The sequence below is a fragment of the Blennius ocellaris genome (genome assembly GCF_963422515.1).
Source record: "Blennius ocellaris genome assembly, chromosome: 3".
NCBI lineage: Eukaryota > Metazoa > Chordata > Actinopteri > Blenniiformes > Blenniidae > Blennius > Blennius ocellaris.
The window spans coordinates 28,574,705-28,600,284 of NC_137652.1; the positions used below are offsets into that span (position 1 = coordinate 28,574,705).

The window sequence follows — 25,580 nt, forward strand, 5'->3', positions numbered from 1 at the left end:
CCCCCACCTTAGTCCACAGCCTCGTCACTTCCCGACTGGGTCACTGTAACTCTCTCCTCCTTGGCCTCCATCACAAATCTCTCCTTAAACTGCAGTTGTTCCAGAATTCAGCGTCCTGCATCATCACTCCCTCCATCCACCACACCACTCACGTCCTCCAACAGCTGCACTGGCTCCCGCTTCAGTTCTGCATTCAATTCAAAGTCCTCCTCTTAGCGTTCAAGGCCATTCACAACCTCGGCCCCCCATACCCGCCCAACATCCTCCACGCTTCCACTTCCTCCCGTTCCCTCAGAAACCTGGACTCATTTCCCGATTTCAATTCTCAACTCAAAACATCTGTATAAAACTGCACCTTCCCTCTGATGTCAGTTGCCCCAGGGTAAAGGCCAATTCATCCTCCATAAAAACGAGAAGAAAGTTTAGCAGTGACGTTTGCTGCCGAACAAAATGACATAATTTCCTTTTGCCAGCTCCTTCTTGCCAAACAAATTTGTTTCAGCAGTGCCAACCGTCCTGAACTGTGTAGGTGCTGCTCATGGTTCCAGCTCACTAATCACTATCACTCATATTTTAATCATATTTAGCTTCTCACATGCTGTGAGGGGGCGTGGCCTGCTCTGAGAGGGTGTGGCCTGCGAGTTCGGCAGCTTCAACTCGGAGTATGAACAGTCCTGCAGAAAAAGCCTTTTTTTGACAGCTGGCTGACGTCACTGCTGAAGTTTCTTCTTGTGCTTATGGCTTCAAAAAGGGAGTCTGCAGGGGCCTTTAAGGGTCAGTATGTGTGCTTGTGTGATTGGAGATAAATGTCTCTCCCAGAAATATAAGAAAATGGAAAAGAGAAAATAAGAAAAAAATACAAATAATTCTTTTTTATTGTAAAACACAATTTGCTTACAATTTTTTCTCATAAGATAAATGAAAAATGCCTGAACAGAAATGATGTGAGCTCATTGTTTACCTGCACAGTCGTCACAGATTCAGCGTGTAAAGAAGAGAAGTGTAGAGCTCAGTGGGACTCATATCGCCCACTGTGAGTTCCTCTGTTCCACGTTAAAACAGAGTTGTTAGCATTCGCATCCACACTCATCTCTGCAGCGTTAGCATTAGCTGCCTGTGCTGTGATAGCATTAGCTGCCTCTGCAGTGTTAGCATTAGCACTAGCGACCTCTGCAGGATCACTCCAGCAGGTCGTGTCAGGGACTCATGGACTGGCTGATGCTCCTTCTGAACTGGATTTCAATGAAACTGTTATGATTGCAATTGTTCAGGTAACTTCATAATCCATTTTCAAGGGGTCAGTTGGTCCATTCTTACTGGAAAGACTTTTTCCCGCCGACCTAAAGAAGGTATGAAAGATGATCAGATGTTTTTGGATGAAATCAGAAGAGTCATTCTTGAATCCAGCAGTTAAAAAGATGAAGCAGCTCATCATCACCTCCTGATCCTGTCGTTACTTTTGCACATTTTCTTACAAGATTTGTTCACTCAGCAAACGATCTCAACTTCCTTCACAACTTCTTCAGTGTTGTCCTGCGGTTCGTGTTCATCTTCACCGTGAATGTTCTCCATCTCCTTGGCTCTCTGGTCTTTGGCCTCATCACTCTCTTCCCCCTCCTCTTCCTCCTCGCCTCCCAACGTGCCTCCCTCGAGCTCCGCCTCCTTCTCGCCCTCTGTCCTCGTCTTCCTCGTCCTGTCTCTCAGAGCGCAGGGCAGACAGTTCACCAGGAAGAGGACGGCGGTGAGGCCGAGCAGGGACAGGACGGTCCCCATGCCAATCTCCAGCTCCTGACCTCCCTGCCCGGCCACCATGTCTTTGCCCCTGTCTTCTGCTCGGTCCTTGTTGGTAGAGAAGTACAGCGTCCCCTCCTCCAGGTTGGGCATCAGCACCGCTCTCTCCAGAGTGTTCCAGCTCACCATCCCCTCGTTGTGCACTTCCTTCCACTGTCGGTTCGTCGCCCTGCTGCTCAGTTTCCCATCGCCGTTGTTGGAGGTGCTCAGGTTCCCGCTGTGGTCCTGGGTAGACGTGTAGACGTCACTGTCTGATTCAACCAGCATGTCTGAAATGTCAAATTCAAACTCTTCATCAGTCTTCTGCAGCAGACCCAGGTCCAGGTTGACTCTCACCCACCCAGATCCCCTCGCCAGCCTCCTGGTGCTCCCCCCTCCCCCTCCCCCTCCTCCTCCTCTGGACTCCCTCCACTCGCTGTCGTTGTCACTGATGGAGTTGGAGGTGATCAGCTGGTCGGCACAGGTGGAGATCAGGAGTTCTGCCTGCACTAATGGTCCCCCTCCGTCGCCTTGTGCGAGGACACGCTGTCCAGGACTGGATGTCACCACAACCACGCTCTCAGCCAATGAGGAGAGCTGCAGGAAGAAGGGGAGGTCACTGAAGGTGGAGAGGAGGGAGGAGGTGTCGTCGTCGAACTGAAGCCAGACGCTGACGGACGCCTCCTGCAAAGACATGATGGGACGCAAAGTGATCATTATGAAGAACATGAAGAACCTCTGGTCATTCAACCCTCAAGCCATCAGGTTACTTTAGAGCTCCGGTTTTAGTTTCCTCATCAATTTATTCTTTCCTGTGTAACTGATTCAGTTGTGTCGATTTCCAGTTACAGTTAATAGTCTGGGTCGTGATTCTCTATTCCTACAAGCTCTACCAAAGTCTCAGCAACAGTAAAGATTGATGTGAACTCAAAATATGTCAAACTTTCGGAACTTAAAAATACTATGTTTTAATTTATGCTGGCACTTTCACTGCTTAATATTGAACAAAATTAAGCATATTTGTGAAGTAAAAAGTAAGGTTTTGGAAACCATCATACGCACTCATGAACAACATCGTTTCCAAATCACATTTTGTGTTGCACAGAATCTGTTAGCATGCCCACGCATGATATTCCATATTGTTGACGGTAAACTACCAAATTCTGTGGAGTGACCCGATCCTCATTGCATCTATTTAGTCAGCCATGTTTACATGACAGCACCTCATACGTGACACCTCATTCGTTTCAGAAAAGTTCTCCATCTACATATCAACAGCAGAGACACTGAACACAATGCAGTTAGTGTGCCGGGCCACAAGTGGGCGCTGTTGCTTGCTTGTGTTATGAAACCACGCAGACATGCATCAAAGAACAATACACTATATTGTTGTGTAAATCCCCCCCCCCCCAAATGAGACAAAAGTCTTGTCATGTAAATGGGTCCTGAGTTGTCTACTCTCTCACCTGGTAATGGTTGTACAGGATGTTGTAGGCGATTACTGTTGCCATGACAATGGAGGGGTGGGCGGGGTTGGTGGTGACTGACATACCCAGACCACCGACCACCTGCACAGCCAGGTCGCCCAGGGCAACGGCCTCCGGGCTCACTGTGACGTCACATCGACCCAGAACGCCGTCCCACTGCTCAGAGACCACCTGAGACAAAGAAGAAGAAGATGATGATGATGATGATGATGATGATGATGATGATGATGATGATGATGATGATGACGACTACGATGATGGTGATGATGATGAGTTACAACCATCACCTACATGTAGCGACGTCTTTCCGGGTCGTAAACCGACCAGGGTGTTCTGGGGACTGAGGAAAGCCACTCCAGGGTCTTGGACTCGCAGCCAGTTGTGGACGAGCTCCGTCACGTCCACGAACCAGTCGGCGGAGCCCAGGAGGTGCGAGGTTCTGCTGAGGGAGTCCTGAGCCGTGAACTGAGTCAGAACCTGCACCGAGGAGCGCTGATACACCGGAACACACCTGAGGAGACGGGACAGCGAGGAGGAAGCGTCACGTCTCGGGGTGAGAGGGTTTGTAATGTGGAAGCAGAGGACTGGACCCTGACCCAGGAGGAACTGATCCAGGACCCCCCTGTTACCTTGGTTACCTGATCCAGACTCTCTGGATCCTGATCACCGTTACTACCAAGCAGGTCGTGAACTCCCGGTTCAACCCAGAGTTTTCCCTTTAGGATCAGTGCATTCACATGAAAGGGGCGGAGCTTGCAGCGGCTGACCAATCACACTGCAGAGCAGCGACTTTACCACAGAGGAGCAGTTCTTCTCTGAGAAGATGAAGAATTCAAACATATCCATCAGGATAAAAGCAACACTGCTGCTGCAGCCAAAGTCAGAACATTCCAGACTCGTTATTGCTGACTTGGTGAGATTATATGATATTAATTCATTGGATAACATAACGACACTGATCATTCAGTTTCACTTTATTATGACCGAAACTTTTTCTTCCTTTAGTTTATATTTTAAATTCAGTTGTTTTGAGGCTGAGTTTCCTCCGTGTGAGTTTGTTTTGTGTTGGAATATTAATTCATCACCGTGACGACAGGAGACGTTCTGTGTTCCATAAATTCATGTTTCTGCAGTTCTGTCAGGTGAGATCATTATTATTAAGCTCATTATTAATGAGCTTAACGAGGGTAGAGTAGAGTAGAGTAGAGTAGAGTAGAGTAGAGTAGAGTAGAGTAGAGTAGAGTAGAGTAGAGTAGAGTAGAGTAGAGTAGGAGCTAGTGGAAAAGCGCCATAAGAGTAGCATTTCATTTCCAAGAGATCTGATTGGTCAGGAGGAAGAGCTTTGCCCTCTTACCCAGAACCTAACCTGTTTAGAAACAGGTTAGACATTCAGAGTTAGTTGCCGAGGAGTTTTATCCCTGTAAGAACTGATTGAGTGTCGCAGTATAGAAAACCACAGTTAATACCTGAAGTTATGTCCATAAGAGAAACTGCAGAGTTGTAGTGAAGGCCCCAGGTCGACTAACAGAAGTACCGAGGATCACGTCTTACAGACATCTGAAATAACACGCACCTTTGCCTTCCTGAATATAGAATATCAGGCCCGTGTTCCAGATTACACAGAATAGTGGATGGATTTTAAGCTCATGCTGTATATAAATAAACGCCACACGAGCAGATTTACCTCCCCTGGAAACACATGCTTTGTATTTTATTGTGTACGAACAATCATTTCCTGGACTTTTTAATTCCTTGTGTTGTGGCTGTCAAGTTCTGATGTAGCTGCATTATAACTCCCTCCTCTTAAATGTCCGTCTTGTCATGTCTTGCTTTTGGAGATTTAGCTCTTCAGCCGATCACTGCTTGTAAAAAGCATGTGGAAGTCGCTGTACAGTTTCCAGCGGATCGTCCTCCTCCTCTGCACCTGGCCCAAGCCTTTCAAAACTCTCATTTCAACCTCCCAATCTGGGTAAAACCATGACAATGTCTAAAACTGCTCAATTGGCGAATAAGAGTGATAAAGCATCTCTAACGACCAGATTGAATTGTAATGACAAACTCCTGGACGAGCTTAAAATACGCAGGAATGTGTCACATGACCTGATGGGAGCTCCGGGGCTCTGTCAGGATCTTTCATTATCACATAAAGGTTGCATTGACTTGATCTTCTCGAAGCCAAATTAACATATTTCTGTCTGGATTCATGGTATCATAAATTATTATTGTGTGAAAACGGCTAGCAACCTTATTTCAGAGTCCATTTTTGAGTGAAATACAGATTTAGGACGTGGTGAAGCCAGAGGACGGACACACTCGTACCCGTGCTCAGTGAAGACGTCCCAGCCGTCGATGGCGTTCAGAACGGGATCTGACAGCGAGACCCTCAGAGGCACCGACGGGGCCCAGACGTCGAAGCACACCGAGCCGCGGAGAGTTCCCAACTGGAACTCCACCACCGCACACGTGTCACCCAGGCCGGACTCGCTGCCGTCAACGAAGACGGAGGAGCAATCGCTGGACACCTGAGAGGAATCGGCTCACGTCACTCAGGAATTTCAGACATTATCAGGAAATGACATTGTCCATGGAAGAAAAGCTTAAAAGAAACCAAATAAAACACTGAAGATTCAATAATCTTCCTTTTCCAGTCAGTTCTAAACACAGTTCTAAACTCTTATTCACTGATTTATTCTGGGCTGTCATTTTAAGTTAATAGACAACATTGTTAAGTGATTCAGTTTTTGGATGGACAGGACAATTAATAAAAGATATTTGAACACCATCTCTTTTTTAGTAGGACTCCCATCACCGGACTGAAAATTATTCAAACAGAAAACAAAACAAAACAAAATTGAAGAAAACTACAAACAAAAAACAAAAACAATTTGAAACTGTTACATTGCTAAAACAGCGAAAACTGTTAAACCACCCCTGAAGATAACTTTTTTTTCTTCTTTTTTTTATGTTGCCAATGTTAAAGTACAAGAAAATTTAAAAAAGGAAAAAAAAAACTGACAGGAAAAGTTAATTTAGGACAAATTGGAATAAAAAAAAAAAAAATCTAATACAAATGGCAAAACCAACACAATGGATGAGATTGTTAGGACTTACTCCCAATCTGACTAAAAGAATCAAAACAAATGAAGCAGCTTCAACAACAAATTGTTAAACATGGCTTTAAAAAAATGTATGAATAAAAAAGCACATCCAAACTAGAACCCCAAAAATTATGGCCTGTAGTATTGTTATTATTAAAGTTTAAGCACATTTTATGGCTCCAGACAGGTTTAATTTCATTAAAAGTGGAGGAAAAAACCTCTTTGGATTAAAAGGTTGCAGCCTGTGTGTTGATTGAAGATAGAAACTAGCGTTCATGGTGAGTTTCAACTGTATTTACTTTAGAGACTTTAGAAAAGTGAAAATAATGAACAATATTGACAAACAATTTTAAATATGCAATATTTCTCTTAAAGTGTCAGTGTTAATGTTCTGTGATGAGCTCACGTGACCCCCCGGTGTCGGAGATGATGGGTGACAGCGAGGTGAGGGTACCTTGACGGTGTTCTCGTTGGTGGAGCGACAGGTGACCGCTGAGGTCACGTCCGACATCTTGTCGCCGTGGCTCACGGCCAGCACGACGACGGGCAGAGACACCGGCTGGTTGGTCAGGATGGCCGTGTTGATGATGGTGTTTCTCTGAGGACGGACGACCACAAAACACCGTCAGGATCAAAAACGCTCCTTCAGGCGACGCGTGACGCAGCGAAGGGTTGAAGCACCTCTGTGACGGGAGCGATGCCAAAAATGTGCCGGTCGGCAAAGGAGAAGACGCTCACTGCTGCCCCGTGTGGTGGAGGGAGGTTCTTATGGCCGGAGTACTCCACCCACCAGTCGGCCGACACCGTCATGGCGACGCCGAAACTGCGCTTCAGGCCGTCGACTGACAGACACACCACCTGCTGCGGGAGAGTCGGACTGCAGGGCGACACAGACCCGACGGTTAGTGGCTTCACAACTCGACAACCAACCTTCATCAGGCACCGGGTGATTTTCAACCAAATTCCTCCTGTCAAACATTTGAACTCGAACAACCAAACCAAATGCAGGAAGTTTACCGCCGTCCAACACCGACACGTGAAGTCCTCACAAGATCTGACTTCTCACCACATTCTTTGTGTTGTCACGGTGACGTCTGGACTACAGAGTTCTGATGACGTGCTACAGTCGCCATGACTTGAAGGTTGAGGATTGGTGGACGCAGGCGTGAAAACAAGTGCGACCTTTATACTGGAGACGAGTCTCAGTGAAGGGACGCAGTGACGATTGGGTCCATTGAGCTAGTTTACGGTGGAACATCTGGACAGTGTACACTGACAGATTCACTGCAATGGACAATGTGATTTGGAAACACTTGTGTTGTTCATGATTATTTGAGTTTTCATCAGAGGCGTGAATCAGATTCTGAGCCTTTAGCAGAAAAGCTGCAGCTCATGTGGTGAGAAACAAACTTTGTTTTACAGACAATTTCCCTTTTATTAGACGTATCACTGCAGAATGGTTGATGACCACACACACACACACACACACACACACGAGTCATGTAAAATCATAGAATACTTGAAATATATATAGAAAATGTTGAATATTAACAATTGCAGGATTGTTCCTTTGTTTCGTTAGTGTTAGAATCCTGAAGAAAATGTCTAATTTAACACACAAATTATTCAGAATTTCTCTGTATTTCCTCAGTAAAATTAAGTGCAATCTGAATTTAGCATATACGTTTTCACAAACTCACTCTCATGCTTTCCGTGAGTTTTGAGGTTAATGCTGCAATCTGCAGCTCAACTCAGTTATTATGTCTGCCGTTAATGAAACCACACACACACACACACACACACACACACACACACACACACACACACACACACACACACACACACACACACACACACACACACACACACACACACACACACACACACCTCTCTGGTGTTCAGTGCTTGTGGGGCTCACAGCTCCAGCCAATCACGCTCAAGCAAACAAACTGTGAAACGATGGTTTCCAGCGGATGGTTCTGGTGGAAACGGGGTCTTCACACATGCAGAACACGTATTTAAATGTTGCGGTTGGCAGGACCACGGTCTGTTCTGTCTGTAACGTTCATGGGGGTGTTGAGGTGGAGGTGGACTCACTCGTGCAGCGCTGGTGGCGGCCGCTGTTTGTGGCAGAAGATGGACACCACGTCGTGTTTGGCGCCTTGGCTCCGCTCCAGGGTCACGGCCCACAGCTCCGAGGTCGGGGTCCTCTGGGCGACCATGGACACCAAACCCTTCTTCACCCTGAGCCTGGAGACAAGCCGGCGCGTTGGAGCTCCGTGCAGCAAGCAAACAACAACACGACAGCGCGGCTCGGGGAGGCTGGGCTACCTGATGACCACCAGGTGAGCTGAGAAGTTGGCTCTCAGACTGACAGACACCTTGGCGGGCTGTCCGATCAGGAAGGGACCTTTGTGGTAGCGAATCACGACGTGGGAGTCCACATCAAGCTCCGCCCCTTCCCGCCCGTTCAAACAGGCTTCTCCATGTTTCTGAGTGGCGCTCCGGTTCTCCTGCTGCTCCTTCAAGCTCACGGCTTTGATATAGAAGAGCTTGTTCTGGGACTGAGACGTTCCCTCCTGCACACACCTGAAAAACACACGTGCCATTTGGTGAAAGCTTCAGGAAACCGATATAGAGCGGCTAAAGAGCCACATGTAGAAACGTTTCACAAGATTGGATTCCAAAAAATAGAAACCTGATGTCATTTATGAAAAATGTCCAATACAGAATTTTAAAAAAATGTGTTGGATGTTCTTATTCCGAAATGTATCCTGGCAACACATTAAAAAAACTAGGGGGATCTTTATAAATAAACATTTTGCTGTCATTTTTGCTCTATTTGCATTTCACTTTGAATTTCAAACCTGGTCTAATCTCCAACAAAAAATATACAGGAAGAATGGTCAAACTAAAAGGAATAAAATTGCGAGGGACAGACAGACAGACAGACAGACAGACAGACAGACAGACAGACAGACAGACAGACAGACAGACAGACAGAAAGAAAGAAAGAAAGAAAGAAAGAAAGAAAGAAAGAAAGAAAGAAAGAAAGAAAGAAAGAAAGACAGAAAGAAAGACAGAAAGAAAATAAAAAGCATTTAAAATGTAAAATGGGAGAAAGGAAAAAAGAAAAAAGAAAAAAAACTAAAAATTAGCCAAAAGAAATCAGAATGAAGCAAAAATGGGGTTGGAACTGAAAGAAATGTCCAGCATTCTCAACCTGCAGTAACGCAGCAGCTGTAAACAGCCAAGTAGTTAAAGTGGGAAAATACATGAAAACAAATTAAGAAAAATCTTTAAAAACAAAAAAAAAATGGCCACAAATGCTAAAAATGTGATAAAATGTAATAAAATATATCAGAATTTAACCGATCACACTACGTTGGTCGGTTTAATTTCTAAAGGTTGCAGATCCCCGAGGATAAACGTTTCCTCCACATTGACACGTACCCTCCTGCTGTCAGCTTGAGGTCGGTGTTGAAGGAGGAGTAGTAGAGCTGGATCTGGGTTTTGCGGGGGCCCTTTTGGTACTGGAGGGGTCGTGGAGCCTCCATCAAGGGGTCCACATCATCATCATCATCACCATCACCATCATCACCATCATCACCTACATGGCTCCTGAAGGAAGCACACATTCATACATCACATCACCAAACACTCACCTGATCGCCTCTCTATTCGGAGAGACGCTCCAATCACCTGTATCGGTCTGTCATTTAACTAAATATCACGTCCACATACTCATTTGTACTATATCACTGGTATTACAGTACATCGCCTGCTGTCAGTCTGTCAGTTTAATATTGAGCCGCCTTGTCACTGCCATGAGGGTTTGAACCTGCTGGTCTGCAGGAACGTCTTCACGTAGAGTCGGTCTAGATTTTCTCTGGCTTCACGCCAAATAAAGTCAAGCATACTGTATCAACTGGTCACACTGAAGTGTCCATAAGTCATAATCAAAGTGTCTGTGTGTCTCCTGAAGGGCCATTGAGCCTCATTTTAACTCACTTATGGTCTATGAACATTTATCAGTGTTTGAGGACGGCGTCAGGAGGAACTGTGATGAAAAGCTGAAACCACAACAGGAAGTCAAGAGAAGTCAGCAGTGACTGAAGCTTCTGCTTGGCTTCTGCTGAAGCTTCCCCTAATTGGGGAAGGAAAAAGACGAATGTATGAACTACTCATAAATAAATTTTTCTCTCAAAGCTCCAGTATGTATTTCACTTTGTTTATTTGGGTAGTTGTTTTTTTTGTTTGTTTCAAGCTTTCAGCATTTCCAACTGCAGTCAGACACTATAATGACACCACTGCCACCTAGTGGCCTCTCTCTCTCTCTCTCTCTCTCTCTCTCTCTCTCTCTCTCTCTCTCTCTCTCTCTCTCTCTCTCTCTCTCTCTCTCTCTCTCTCTCTCTCTCTCTCTCTCTCTCTCTCTCTCTCTCTCTCTCTCTCTCTCTCTCTCTCTCTCTCTCTCTCTCTCTCTCTCTCGTTCCCGGTGTGAGCGTGAGTGAGGTGGTGTAGGTGTGTGGGACTCCAAACTTTTTTTCAATGTAACGGTTTTTTCACTGCATGATCAGGTAAGTCGTTTTCTTTTCACTGGTTTTGCTGGGAGCTCTGGGAGCGTCTCCTCCGGGAGACATGGCGTCCTCAGAGACGCCGGCTCCGTCCATCCGTCAGGAGGTTTGTATCGTCCCGCCTGATGGAGCTGTCAGTGTGGAGGAAGTTCTGCTGGCGGTAGCAGAGAAAACCGGGTGTGAAAAGATCCTGTACACGTCCAGGATGAATAAAGCGGTGAAGGTGTTTCTGGAGGACGAGCCGCTGGTGTTCCAGCTGATCGAGAGTGGAGTTGTGATCCGGGACTCCTTCATCCAGGTCTCCCCGCTGTCGGTTCCGTCCACACGGATCACTGTGTCGAGAGTTCCTCCGTTCATCAGGAACAAACAGTTGGAAAACGAGCTGTGCAGGTTTGGTAAAATGACGAGTGGTTTCAAGACTGTGAATCTGGGGTGCAGAGACCCCAAACTGAAACATGTGCAGTCTCTGAGGAGACAGGTGTTCGTGTTCGTGGAGTCCCCGACCCAGAATCTGGAGGTCTCTGTAATGATCCTGCTTTCTCTCCTCCCCTCCTGTGTTCCCCTTAGCTCCGCCCCCCGTGCGCTCCTGCTTCCTCCTCCTGATCACAGCTGTTTGTCATTGTCATTAGTGTGTATTTAGTTCCCCTCTCTTGTAGGTCTGGTTGCCAGTTCGTCTGAGTTCTCACACCATTCGTATCCGCCATTTTTTCCTCGTGTTGCCTTTGTGTGTTTTCGACCTTATGCCTGCCTGCCTGACTTTGCCTCCTGGATTTCTTCCTCCATTGCCTGTACTGGTTTTGACCTTGGACTGCCTGACTTTGCTTCTGCTGTGGTTTTTGAGTTCACAAACCCTGACAGTCTCCTTCAGGGTGAGACATGGTGACGGGTCCTACATGGTGTATGCCAGTTCTGGACAGCCCAAATGTTTTGAGTGTGGCCATGTGGGATATAAACATGTGGCGTGTCCACATAACCAGCGTTGGGAGACTGGCGTGGGGGCGGGGCCCGCCACGGGGTCTGCCGGGGTGTCGCGGGCCTGCCTGCGGCGGCCGTGGCCCCATCACGCGGGTGTGGCGCTCTCTCCTACTGGTGCCGGTGCCGCTCACGCCGCCGCTGCAGTGGCTGCTGCTGCGCCGGTTCCTCAGACGGTGACTGGGGAGTCTGAGGCTCCGGAGGGAGAACTCTCAGCTCTGGGAGCTGCTGCAATGAGCAGTGATGATGCTCACAGCTGGACTAAGGTTTCAGCAAAGGGGAAAAGGAATAAAAGAGTTTCCCAGAATAAAGACACTGTTGACAGCTCAGCCATAATGACAGGGGAGGAGGAGGAGGAGGAGGATGAAGCAGCCTCCTGCAGCCTCTCCTGTAAAGTGGTGAGAGTTGGTGAAGGACAGGAGCTGAGCAGCAGCCAGGTTTCAGTCCAAGAGGACATGGAGGAAGAGGAGGAGGATGACTCTGATAATACTTCAACCACTGAGTCTGTCAGTCAGCAGACTGACCTCTACACTCTGGAGGAGGTCAAAGCCTTCCTGGACCAGACCTTCAATAAGTCAGTAAAAGTAACGGACTATTTTAGTAACTCCAATAAGTTCATCAGGACTGTGAAGGTGCTGCAGAAACAGATCGGTTTTGACTTACTGGATGAGAAAAAACGCTTCAGGCTGAAGAAACACATCACAGGTCTGAGGAGAAACGGTGGAAAGATTGTGAAGCGACTGAAGAGAAAGTAATGATCTTGCTTCACAGGGTGCAACTCTTCTTTAACTGTTTGCAGATCTTTTCTGTCCTCCTGTCTTTCTCACTCTCTTTCTTCATGAGGAGCCTCAACATAGCATCCCTGAACATGAATGGGAGAGGGAAGGGCAGAAGAAGGCTCTCACCTCAGAGATATATGATGTACTGTTCTTCCAGGAAACACAGTCACTTCAGATGAAGCAGACTGGGTTTCTGGTGGGGAGGGTCCTACTACCTCAGTCATGGGACCAACTTTAGTGCAGGGGTAGCTGTACTTTTCAAAACCACCACCACAGCTACTGTCCTGACTGGTTCTGAGGTGGTTCAGGGTCGTCTGCTCATTGTTCAGGCCAGGATAGAGGACTCTGTCTTCTGGTTTGTCAACATCTATGCTCCAAATACTGGAGCACACAGAGTACATTTATTTACTTTATTAAAGGACAAACTGGCAGACCACCACCAAGACCACATTGTTCTGGGGGGGGACTTTAACTGCACCCTAGATTTCACCGTAGACAGGATTGGAGAAGAACCACACCCCCAATCAGCTCAGACACTCAAAACAACTGTGACCCAACTGGACCTGGTGGACTCCTTCAGAGTGAAGCATCCACAATCCAGGGAGTACACCTGGGTCAGGATCAGTAACAACCAGGTGAGAGCAGCTAGGTTAGACAGATTTTACCTCTCTGGCTCACTCAGACCCAGAATCCTTAGCTGCAGTATCAGTCCAGTTGGTTTCACTGACCATCACTTAGTCACAGTGCAGTTAATAACTTCTCCAGGGCAAAGTGCAAGTCCTGCTGGCATTTTAATAATAAACTCCTTCAAGACGCTTTCTTCTGTCAGGCCTTTGAGCACTTCTGGCTTAACTGGATAAGCAAAAAATCAGACTTCAGCTCCCTGAAGTTGTGGTGGGAGGTTAGAAAGGCACAGACCAGGGTCTTCTGTCAGCAGTACACTTCCTTCTCTTCAGCAAGGGTAAAGACAGAAAAAAAGAACCTAGAGCAGAACATCAGCAATATTGAGAAGGGTCTAAACAGGGACACAGGTACCACCTCTGGCCCCCTGCTGAGGGAGAAACAGACAGAGTTGAGCTCACTCCTGCAGGAGAGAGTGAAAGGAGCTCTGGTTCGATCCTGTTTCCTGCAGCTCAAAGACATGGACGCCCCCAGCTCCTTCTTCTTCAACCTGGAGAGGTCGGTAGCAGAGAGGAAGCTGGTGACCAGTCTGAAGCTCCCAGGGGGGAGAGTCACCACCGATCCAGCTGAGATGAGACCCATGCAGTGAACTTTTACACTGAGCTGTTTGCCGCGGAGTCCCGTGATCTGGAGAGCCGGGCAAAGCTCCTGGAGGGTCTTCCTCAGCTCAGCCCAGGGGAACAGACTGCTCTGGACGAAGGGCTGTCATTGGAGGAGTTGACTGCGGCGGTCCACCAGATGTCATCGGGCCGAGCTCCGGAGATCGACGGGCTAACCACAGACTTCTTCAAGAGGTTCTGGAGCATTCTGGGCCATGATCTACATCAGGGGTGTCAAACTCAGATCCTGGAGGGCCGAAGCTCTGCACGTTTTCCACGTCTCCCTCCACTGAATGTCCTGATGGTTCATCACCACATTCAGCACAAAGCCAGATAACGAGCTGCTCATTGCAATCAGCTGTGTGGAAGCAGGCAGACATGCAAATTGTGCAGGGCTGCGGCCCTCGAGGACCGGAGTTCGACACATGTGATCTACATGGAGTCCTCCTGGAGTGCAACAGAACTGGCTCCCTTCCATTGTCGTGCCAGAGGGCAGTACTTTCCTTGCTGCCAAAGAAGGGCGACCTGGCTTTGTTAAAGAACTGGAGGCCAGTAGCTCTGCTCTATACAGACCACAAGATCCTGTCCAGAGCTCTGTCCAACAGACTGAAGGAAGTGCTGGGTAACATCATCCAGTCTGAGCAGAGCTACTGTGTCCTGGACAGGACGATCATGGACAATATATTCTTAATTAGAGACGTGGTTGATATGTGTGACTGTTTTAATGTAAACACGGGTATCATTTCCTTGGATCAGGAAAAAGCATTTGACAGGGTGGATCACTCCTATTGGTTTTCAACACAGAGGTTTTGGTTTTGGTGACAGGTTCATGTCCTGGGTGAAGCTTTTGTATTTTAATGCTCAGTGTTTGGTGAAGGTTGGGGTGGGGCTGAGCCGGCCCATCCCTGTACGGTGGGGCATTAGACAGGGCTGTCCTATTTCTGGACAGTTTGGCCATCGAGCCTCTGCTCAGAGGGCTCAGAGGGCTCTCTTTACCTGAGTCTTGTGGTCTCGAGCATCCTCTGATACTTTCTGCTTATGCAGATGATGTAAATGTTTTTGTGTCCAGTCAGGAGGATGTGGGGGTTTGCAGAACACCCTGGCGTTGTATGAGAAGGCGACCTCTGCACGAGTGAACTGGGGGAAGAGCGAGGCCCTGTTGCTGGGTCAGTGGAGGGAGCAGACAATTCCCAGTCTGCCTGGGGGGCTAGAATGGAGGAGGGAGGGGTTAAAAGTGATAGGAGTGTTTCTGGGGACTGAGGCATTCAAGCTCAAGAACTGAGAGGGGGTGGAGGAGAAAGTGTGTGCTCGGTTGTCTAAATGGAGGTGGTTGCTACCTCAGCTGTCGTACAGGGGGAGAGTTCTGGTGATCAATAGCCTGGTTGCCTCGACTCTCTGGCATAAACTCATCATCTTGACACCACCGAGAGGTCTGGTTGAAGACATCCAGAGGGCGGTCCTGGACTTCTTCTGGTCTTCATATCACTGGGTCCAGGCAGCAGCTCTGTACCTGCCAGTAATTGAGGGGGTTCAGGGACTGATTAACCTGAAGTCAAGAATGGCCTCCTTCAGACTGCAAACAGCTCAAAGACTGCCCTACGGTTGTGGTCCGGGCTGATTAAGCACAGCTCGACTGCTCCTGGGGAGAGTGGAGAACCTGGGGCTGGGAAAGCAGCTCTTCCTGATGAAGGCTGAAGGGCTGGACCTGGCTGGGAGCACTCCTTTCTACAACTCGGTGCTACAAGCCTGGAAAACCCTGAGGGCCCAACGAGAAGCCATCCAGACTCCCGGCATGTGGCTGCTTGAGGAGCCTCTTTTCAACAACAACTTTCTGAACTCTCAAACCCTGCAATCTGCCAGTCTTCGGGAGAAGCTCAGACAGGCCGGCTGCACCAAACTGGGTCATCTAATGAGGCTGACTGCCTCGTCTGGGGGTCCCTGAAGGAGAAGAACAACATCACCTCCGCCAGACTGTTCAACAGGGTGGTGGAAGAAGCCTGTGCAGCCCTGCCACGACACCTCAGACAGTTTGTGACGGACCAGACTCTGTGTGAGCAGTGGTATGAGGACAGTGAGTATGGTTTCCCTTCTCTACTTGTTACTCCAGCAGTGGGGGAGTGGTGGGAGGCTTCTGTCTCTGACAGTTCCACGGTTGAATGTTTTCCAGGAAGCATCGAAGAAGGACCTCTACCAGATCTGTGTCAAAGTTTCCAACTTCCGGTTACTAGCAGAGTTCAGAGAGTCGAGGTGGACTGAGTTCTTTGGCCCGGACGCTTCTGCCAGACGACGTTAGCGTTCACTGTACAAGCGTCCAACTGAAAAACGGACAGCAGACCTCCAGTGCAGGATCGTACACGGCGCCATAGCCACGAACAGATACAGAGCACGCATTGATCCAGGGGTGAGTGACGACTGCCTGTTCTGTTGCCAGACCGAAACCCTTGTTCACTTGTTTGTGGAGTGTCACAGGTTAACGCCACTTTTTGACAGAAAAAGTGAAAAGAAGGCTTTTCCAAGGATTTGGTGTTGGTTTTTCTTTTGAAATGTTCATTTTCAGGCCGAAGTACACAGCCAACAACAAAGCTGTATGTACTTTGCTCAATTTGTTTTCGGGGTCTGCAAAGTTAGCCATGTGGCTGAACCGAAGGAACAAGACTCAGAACTGTGGGAGTGTGGAGCTGGTGCCAGTTTTCAAGGTACTGATAAAGGCCCGGCTCAGGGTGGAACATGCCTATACAATAGTGGACAACCTGCAGGACTTTGTCCAGATGTGGGCAGTGGAGCAGGTGCTGTGCTCTGCTGGAGACGGAGAGCTGATTGTCCACATATGATGACTTCTATGTTCATGGCTTGCTTTTCTTGTTATTTAGTTATTTATTTATTTAAAAAACAAACAAACATAAATGTTTTTATGTGTTGAAATGATGCTTTCCAGTTTCAGGAGGCTGAAGCTGATCTCAGCTCAGCTGAGGAGGGTGGAGGAGGCTGCAGTGAATCCCTTGAAGAGGAGACAGTGAATGACGGGTACGGAGTGATGGAAATTAAGAGGTTTTTGCAGAGAACAAAGAATAAAAAAGGTGTGGTGGCGGAGGAGTTCTTCCCAGACAGTGAACGGTTCGTCAGAAGAGCCCAGATGAACATGAATGTCAGAGGAGAGGAGGGGTTCTCTGAATAGGAGGAGTTCAGGATAAAGAAACTCATGGTGAAAGTGAGGCAACTCCTTCAAAGAGAAGATGAAGAAGCCATGGAGTCACTCTCTCCTAGTTGTGTTGTGGCTGGTGTTCTTCTTCTTCATAATGAGCTCTAGTTTCAGAGTCGCCACTCTCAACATAAATGGTGTCAACAACATGAAGAAGAGGATGCAGCTGTATGAACTGGTCAAACTGAAAATGTGACGTTGGTGCAGGAGACTCACAGTGATGGAGCCAATGAGATGGAATGGAGGTCGGAGTGGGGGGGCAGGTCTGTTTGAGCTCCCTCACTTCAGTCAGTGGGGGGGTCACAGTCCTCTTTGCTGGGAGCTTCACTGCCATCTCATTTAGGATGGAGGAAAAGGTTAAAGGGAGATACATGGTCGTCACGGCGACATTTGAGCAGCAGAATTTTGTTTTTATTAATATTTATGCTCCCGTTGATGGATCTGACAGAGTTGTACTTTTAAATGAACTGAATAGTTTTTTAATACACTGTGATTCCACTGACTTCCTGTTTTTAGGGGATTTTAACTGTACTCAGGATGACCTTTTAGACAGGAACCACAGGGAGCCTCACAACCAGCCCCAGAGAGTTTTTAACAGCCTAGCTCGGACACATGACCTGGTGGACGTCTGGAGGAGGAAGCAGGACCAGATAGTACTCCTGGAGTTCTTTTAGAGAAGGCTCCATCTCACTGGCCAGACTTGACAGGTTTTAGTGTTTTAGCCACCACTTTGGGGCAGGTCAGGAGTGTTTTTTGTCACCTGTAGGTTTTAGTGATCACTCAATGGTTCTTAGCAGTGTTTTCATCACTAATATTAGGCCACGCAGCGCATATTGATTGGGTTTTTAACACTTCTTTACTCACTGACTGTAATTTTAAAGACACTGTACATTTTTTTTGTCAAAGTTTTAAGGGTGAAAACAATGATTTTCACTCTTGGAGGCAGTGGTGGGACTGTGGTAAGATCAAAATCAAACAAATCTGTCAGCAGTACACTCGAAATGTCACGAGGGACATCACACGATCTCTGAGCAATCTAAAGATTGACTTAGTGAACCTTCACACTGGTTCTACTGGAAATCCAGAGCATTTTGAAGCTCTGAAGACTAAAAGTAATATGATGGAGCGTCTGCTGGGCCTACAGGCCCAGGGGGCGCTGGTTCGCTCCAGGTACCAGGGGGTCAGTCTGATGGATGTGCCGTCCAGCTACTTCTTTGGTCTGGAGAAAAGAAACGGGCAGAGTCGCTTCATTTACTCATTGAAGTCGGCTACAGGAGAGAATCTAACAGAGTCTGGGGAGATCCGGAGGGCAGCGGCTAATTTCTACACCGAGCTCTCCAGATATTGGTCTCATTTCATTAGACCAAGAAAAAGCTTTTGACCAGGTTGAGCTCCTCTATCTGTGGAAAGTTCTGGCTCAGTTTGGTCTCAACCCAGGTCTGATAGCATGATCAAAGTGTTGTACCAGGACATAGAGTGTACTGATGATCAACGGGGGGCTGAGTGCTCCTTTCAAAGTCAGGAGGGGGGTCCGGCAGGGCTGTGCTAATATTTGTGTTGTGTTGTGTTTTTGTTGCTTAGTTCATGTAGTTTAGTTTATTAGTTGTAAGTTGTCAACCAGCAGTGAAGAAGGTTTTGTGTGTCGTGTCCTCCTGGCATGGTCTTCCTGTGGGACTGTCAGAATAAAATGTGTGTGGCTCTTTGCGTGTTGAGTTCAGTGGGAAATGGGATCAAATGGCTCTTTGTGCATTAAAGGTGGCTGAGCATTACGTTGGTGAAATCAATGTGTGTGTGTGTGTGTGTGTGTGTGTGTGTGTGTGTGTGTGTGTGTGTGTGTGTGTGTGTGTGTGTGTGTGTGTGTGTGTGTGTGTGTGTGTGTGTGTGTGTGTGTGTGTGTGTGTGTGTGTGTGTGTGTGTGTGTGTGTGTGTGTGTGTGCGTGCGTGGCAGGACAGGGCTATAAAATAAAAAACAAGTATAAAAGGCCACCGTTTGAAGGAAGTTGCACGTTGGAGGTTGCCACGACGACGACGCCCTTGTTTCTTCATGCGCCGCCCCGGGTGCACATTGCTGTACCACTTGTCCAAGTCACGCCGCAGCTGGGTGGCGTGCTGGTCCTCCAGCCAGCCGGCAGGCAGCGTCAGGGACGCCACACAGAGGCCTAACGGAGGCTGAGACACAAGAGCCGTGATGGAGGGATCAGAGCCGACGAGGCGGAAGTGTCAGAGCAGGTGATCCTCACCTGGGGGACACAGGACGCCCGGCGCTCCTCCGTCTCCTTGAAGGCGTGCAGCGTGACGCAGGACCTGAGGTCGCCTGCTTTGTGGAACAGGACCCTCACCCTGAACCTCTCCTGTCCTCCCTCATCCCTCTCTCTCTCCACGGTCTCTGAGAGGAGGGAGGCAGACAGGGGCGCCGAGGAAGGGAGGGAGGACTCCGCCAGCAGCTGTGGAAAGAGGCCCGGTGGGTGAAGTCCTTCCTCCTCCACTCAGCCAGGTGACACTCTGCCATGCTTTTACCTGCGTGGCCACATACGGACCGAACGAAGCCTGCAGGCTGGGCCGGGGGCTCCGGCCGGCCGGGGGCAGCATGAACACACTCTGAGTGGAGGAGAAGGGGCTGGAGTTGGAGAACAGAGGGCCGAGGTCTGCCTGCGACAGGGGGAGGAACCTCCAGGAGCGAGGGACCACCGACATGTGCACCGGCAGCGAGAGAGGAAGAGGAGGCTGCAGGACGGATGGAGGGACTGAGAGAGGAAAAAAACTGTTGAACTGCAGAGTACGTGCAGGGTCACCGCCGAAGAAACTATCATCAGCGTAGACTTCTGTCTAAAGAAACCGACAACCCTAATGGTTAAACACTTCACGTCTCTGAATTAAACAGAATCCAATGATGTTCAAATCATCTCAAGTCTACATTTCAGTGAAAAAAGCATATTGGTGATATGTTGCCTCCTCCATTAATGGAACTATCTCATTTGGAAATGATATGATAGCAATGTATTTAAAGAGTGAAGAGCAGCTGCTGGAGGTTAAAGAAACCACAGATCAACCCGAGGCGTTTTCTGCTCTATCGCCGTCAAATAAAACCCAGAACAGCTGAATTCTAGAACGTGGAGCAGACTGGGGAACCGACTTTTGAAGGCTACTGCTTGTCCACATTCACCGTCAGAGTTTGGCTCTTCAGTGACGGCAGAGAGAGTCCATATGCTTCCTGGAGGCTTTTTCATTCAAACTCCAGGTAAGAAAAGCATCATAACTGCTGCTTTAAGTCTAAACACCATCTCATTCAGCCTCTGGAGGGTTTCCACAGAATGAATACAGTGAGCGTCGAATCCCAGAGGAAATATGTCATGTTGATTGTTGCCACCTTTTTTATATTGAAAAGATCTCTTTTTCTTATCTTGTTAAGTAAATCCTGTAATGTTAAATTCTTCAGGGGGGGGGGGTCTTGCTTATCTTATCTGACAGTATCTTACTTGTGGGATCAAACTTTGCATGCACCCACTCCGGCCTGTATCAACCATAAAACTTATTATTACTACCGACAGCTAAACAGCAGTTTGCTTCCTGCTTTGGGTCACGGTGTCCACCGTCCCCTCACAGCGACCGTCACACACCCAACATCAGTTTATCACTGCATCAACTGTGAAGACTGACAATGTTGCCAATGTTATAAATGTCTTTTAAATCTGGTTTATTTCACAGAGATAAGATGAAACCGCATGACTTTGGAGGATAAAACGCTATACAAATTTCACAATGAAAACTTAATTTCTTGAATGGTTTGCACGTCCTGAACTTGTATTCCAGATCGTGCCACACTGGTGGGTAATCCGAAGTATCCATCGTACAGATGAGACGTACCTATTGTGGAAATCCAGAAAAGCAGCAGGTCTCCTCTTGTGACGATACCTGCCATCACGACAAACCTCCTGAAACAAACAGTCAGATGATATAAAACAGGCTGCAGCCCAGGAAGACGACCACAGAGAAATCAGGACGGACTTGTCCGCCTGCAGATTTCTGACATCTTCATAAGTCCTGAACCAAAAACGCGCTGGTAAAACTGTCAGGAGGTTTTGTTTCTGGGTTCCCCCAGACACATGCTCATGTTCTGTTGATCAAATGTTACAAGGTTTTGGAAAAATTATAGCTTGATTGGCTAAATTCACACTGCTTTTATGTAAATGATCAATTAGTTGCCTTGTTATGTTTGTCAGGTTTAAATCCAGCGCATGCAACTAAACTGTGATGCAAAGTTTCCATTTCTCATTTTATTTTGTTCAATTCTTTTTTAGGATTAATTGCTCTGTTAGGACAATATAGATATATTTGTGATAAATAGGTTTGTGCAATAGATTTGCATAGGTCAAACTTGTATTTATCTATTTATTCTAAATGTATACCATACTTTTTAATTGTTCACTATAATGTCACTATTTCATATTTTTATGGGTGTTTTTAATTATTTATTTCATTTTTTTTTTTTTTTTTTGATGAGGACCACAATGAAACTAAGCCTTATTTATTACTTTTTTGGTGTCATCCTCAGGTTCTTTTTACATGTCATCAAAATGATTAATATATATTTATATGTTTTGTTTCGTATGCACATCCAAGTTCATTCATTCAGCCAGTTGCAATACTCCCACCTTTTTGACCTTTCTCAGCTTCACTGTGAGACACGTCAACATACAGACAGTGAAAGAGATTAAAGGAAAGCTAATTAGCTACATGCTAACACTAATCCCAGCTGATCGTTCATGTTGCCGTCAGGACTTCCTCTAGCAGCTAACTAGCTAACTCACTGATAGCATCTGCGACAAAAATACCAACAACCTGCAGAATTCTGACTGTAATGTTTTACTTTAAAGAACTTTAAACATCCAAACACGTCACACTGGTTGGTTGTTTCAGGAGGATACGCAGTGAGCGATTCCAGCGTGACGTAATCAAGTGCAATCCAACATGGCGTCCCCCAGGCTGTAAAGCAAACTTTCCTGACCACTGAGGGGGGAAAAAACGAACTAAACTAAACTAAACAAAGAAACAAAGGGTAAATTAAGCTAAACAAGAAGGCCGTTGCTCGGCTAATCCCCCGCCGGAGGGCTTTATATTTTCTCACAAAGCCAGCTCTAAGGCAGCACACTTGGTACACTAGAGGGTGTTCTATGGGTCCTAGTAGATAATTATGTAGAATCTGAAAGGTCTTCTTCATAAGCTATGTCAAAATACGTCTCCAGAGCCCAAAAGGTGTTTTTATGCACTTAGTGACCCTGTGACCTGATATGCAAATTAGGTCATGGTCACCATGGTGCCCCTTCTCCCCAGGTGGAGTGTCCATGTGTGAAGTTTGGTGACTGTGGGCCCAGGAACTGCTGAGAAATGAGGAGAAATGTTTATATGAAAATACATGTATTTTTTACGGAGCCCCTCTGGTGACATTGGTGAAAAAAAATTTTTTATTGCTTAATCGCGTGGCCACGCGTTATTAAGGCGTGGGAACGAGATAAATAAGTCGTGGCCACGCGTTATTAAACTGCCGTCAAGTGAGCCGGCACTCAATTTTAACTGCGCTTTTATTAACGCCTTTACGGTAAAACACAGGTCAGCGTACGGCCGCAATGCTGACAGAAAGACAGATGGTCTGATTTCAAAATGCAATAAAACGGAATCCTTCATAGGTTTACACCCAATTTCACTTCAGTGCAATACTAGGCATACTCCTTTGTTACTACAAGAAATATGAAAGAATATTACTGTAGAAATTTGGAGAAAAGTACTCTTAAACTTGGATGTGTTGATCGAAAATGATGGTCTCATCTAATTTCAAACTGCAATAAAATGGAATCCTTAATAGGTTTATGCCTGATTCCACTTCAGGCAGTACTAGACATACTCCTTTACTACTACAAGCAGCATCAAAGAATATCACTGTAGGAATTTGGAGAAAAGTACTTTTAAACTTGGAGCAAATTAATGAAGGCAAGACCATTATTTTTGTCCAACAGATCCAAGTTTGACATTACTTTTCTCCAAATTTCTACAGTAATATTCTTTGATCTTACTGGTACTGGTAAAGGACTATATCTAGTATTGCACTGAAGTGAAATCAGGCATAAACCTATGAAGAATCTTTTTTAATTGGAATTTGAAAACAGGTGTGAGAAATCATTATTTTCGTTAATTTGCTCCAAGTTTAAGAGTACTTTACTCCAAATCCCTACAGTAATATTCTTCAATATTGCTTGCAGTAACAAAGGAGTATGTCTAGTATTGCCTTGAAGTGGAATGAGGCATAAACCTAAGAAGGATTCCTTTTTATTGCATTTTGAAAACAGGCGAGAGATCATTATTTTCAAAGAAACAGATTCAAGTTTAAGAGTACTTTTCTCCAAATTCCTACAGTAATATTCTTTCATATTTCTTGTAGTAACAAAGGAGTATGCCTAGTATTGCACTGAAGTGAAATTGGGTGTAAACCTATGAAGGATTCCGTTTTGGCGCAGTTAAAATTGAGTGCCGGCTCACTTGGCGGCAGTTTAATAACGCGTGGCCACGACTTATTTATCTCATTCCCACGCCTTAATAACGCGTGGCCACGCGTTTTTAAGCAATCGTTTTTTTTTTCACCAATGTCACCAGAGGGGCTCCGTAATTTTGCAACCATGACGAGCAAACTTCACACCCTACCAATCTTCAAGGTCAAGGTCAAGGTCAGGTCACTTGGTATGCTGGAGGGTGTCCCCAGAGTACTAGTAGGTGTGTATAAAATTTCAGAGCCCTAGCTCAAGAACCTAGGCCTCCAGAGCCCAAAATGTGTTTTTAAGCACTTCGTGACCCTGTGACCTACTTAATATACAAATTAGGTCAAGGTCACCATAGTATCCCTTCCCCCTCTGAGATGTATCCACATGTGAAGTTTGGTCACTGTGGGCCCAGGGGTTGCTGAGATATAGGTAGAAACGTTCGAACGGACGGACATACGGACGTACGGAGACTGTTTCAAGATCCCCCTTCGGGGCCTATCGGCTATGGCGGGGGATAATTATAACACTGGAAGAGGACACAATAGAAGACCTTCAAGCCTATTTGGACAAGTGCTACGACCGTCTCGTCATGTCCAAGACTCCGCACACGTTATCGTCGAAGAGGAGCAGCGCTGAAAGCTCTCCGACAGCGGCTCCTTCAGCATCCAAACAGTTTGAGGACATCCTGGACAGCATCAACACCAAGCTGTCCAGCTTCGACGCCCGTCCCGCCCTGGTGGAGACGCTCCACCGTGAATTTCAAGCACTTCGGGAGTCGCTGGAATTCAGCCAACAACAGGTTGCGGATCTGACAGCAGAGAACCAGGGGCTGAGAAGTGAGGTGTAGAACGGGCTAAAAAGCTCTCACTCACCACTGCTCACGTTACGCCGGCGTTGGCTGGCGGCTCTGCCTCTACACACACACTCACTGGCTTGGTTTTATCTATAAGGCCTCTCATGGTTTGCTGCCTGCCTAGCTTAGTGGCTATGTGACCCAGAAATAACCACATTCTGTGGTCTAAAGACTTGTTTTTAGTCACAGTTCTGACTGTCCGTACGTAACGGGGAGGAAAAAGCCTTCTTGTGTTCTGCTCCATGTTCATGGAATGTTTTACATAAAGACTTTAAACTCACAGATCTGCTCTCCCTGGGAGAGTTTAGTGCCCTTTTACAGCACCTGGAAACTAAAAATGTACCTTTTAACTAACTTATCTTAAACTATTTGAGGGTTTTTAGAGTTTTATCTTTCATATGCTATTTGTGTCTGTACCTTTTATTGTATTTCATGTACTTGTCTTTTGCTATTTATTTGTTTTTAAGAACATTATAGTATTATTGACACTGTAAATGTATTTTATGTACTGCTACCAGGACACGCTTGCAAAAGAGATAGTTACCCTCAGGGTGGATCTCCAGGCTAAATAAAGGCTAATGAATGTTCGCCTTCTTTCATGCAGCTCAGGTGGAAACACGTCATGTTGTGAACATCAAAGCAGCAAATCACAGCTGACGAACACGCTGACAAAAATATCTGGGTTCAGCTTGACCCTCCCATGTGACAGCAAACGGCGAGCACAGCTCAGGAAACACACACACACACACACACACACACACACACACACACACACACACACACACACACACACACACACACACACACACACACACACACACACACACACACACACACACACACACACACACACACACACACACACACACACACACACACACACACACACGAGACATGCAAAATCATAGAATACTAGAAATATATATAGAAAATGTTGAATATTAACAATTGCAGGATTGTTCCTTTGTTTCGTTAGTGTTAGAATCCTGAAGAAAATGTCTAATTTAACACACAAATGATTCAGAATTTCTCTGTATT

The 25,580-nt window shown here is 46.6% G+C and overlaps 1 protein-coding gene across 1 annotated transcript; it reads right to left on the reverse strand.

Moving 5' to 3' along the window:
* Positions 1–1,488: 1,488 nt before the first annotated feature.
* On the reverse strand, positions 1,489–21,078 carry tmem132a (transmembrane protein 132A; the record flags this gene model as incomplete). The annotated part of the gene is made up of 16 exons (XM_080516556.1): positions 1,489–2,454; positions 3,237–3,428; positions 3,549–3,768; positions 5,577–5,779; positions 6,810–6,953; positions 7,037–7,232; positions 8,453–8,605; positions 8,687–8,944; positions 9,809–9,976; positions 11,126–11,356; positions 11,899–12,090; positions 13,822–14,063; positions 19,224–19,328; positions 19,400–19,603; positions 19,677–19,903; positions 21,024–21,078. The coding sequence occupies 16 exons, from the start codon at positions 21,076–21,078 to the stop codon at positions 1,489–1,491; spliced, it is 3,756 nt and encodes a 1,251-aa protein (XP_080372682.1).
* Between the last annotated feature and the right edge of the window lie 4,502 nt (positions 21,079–25,580).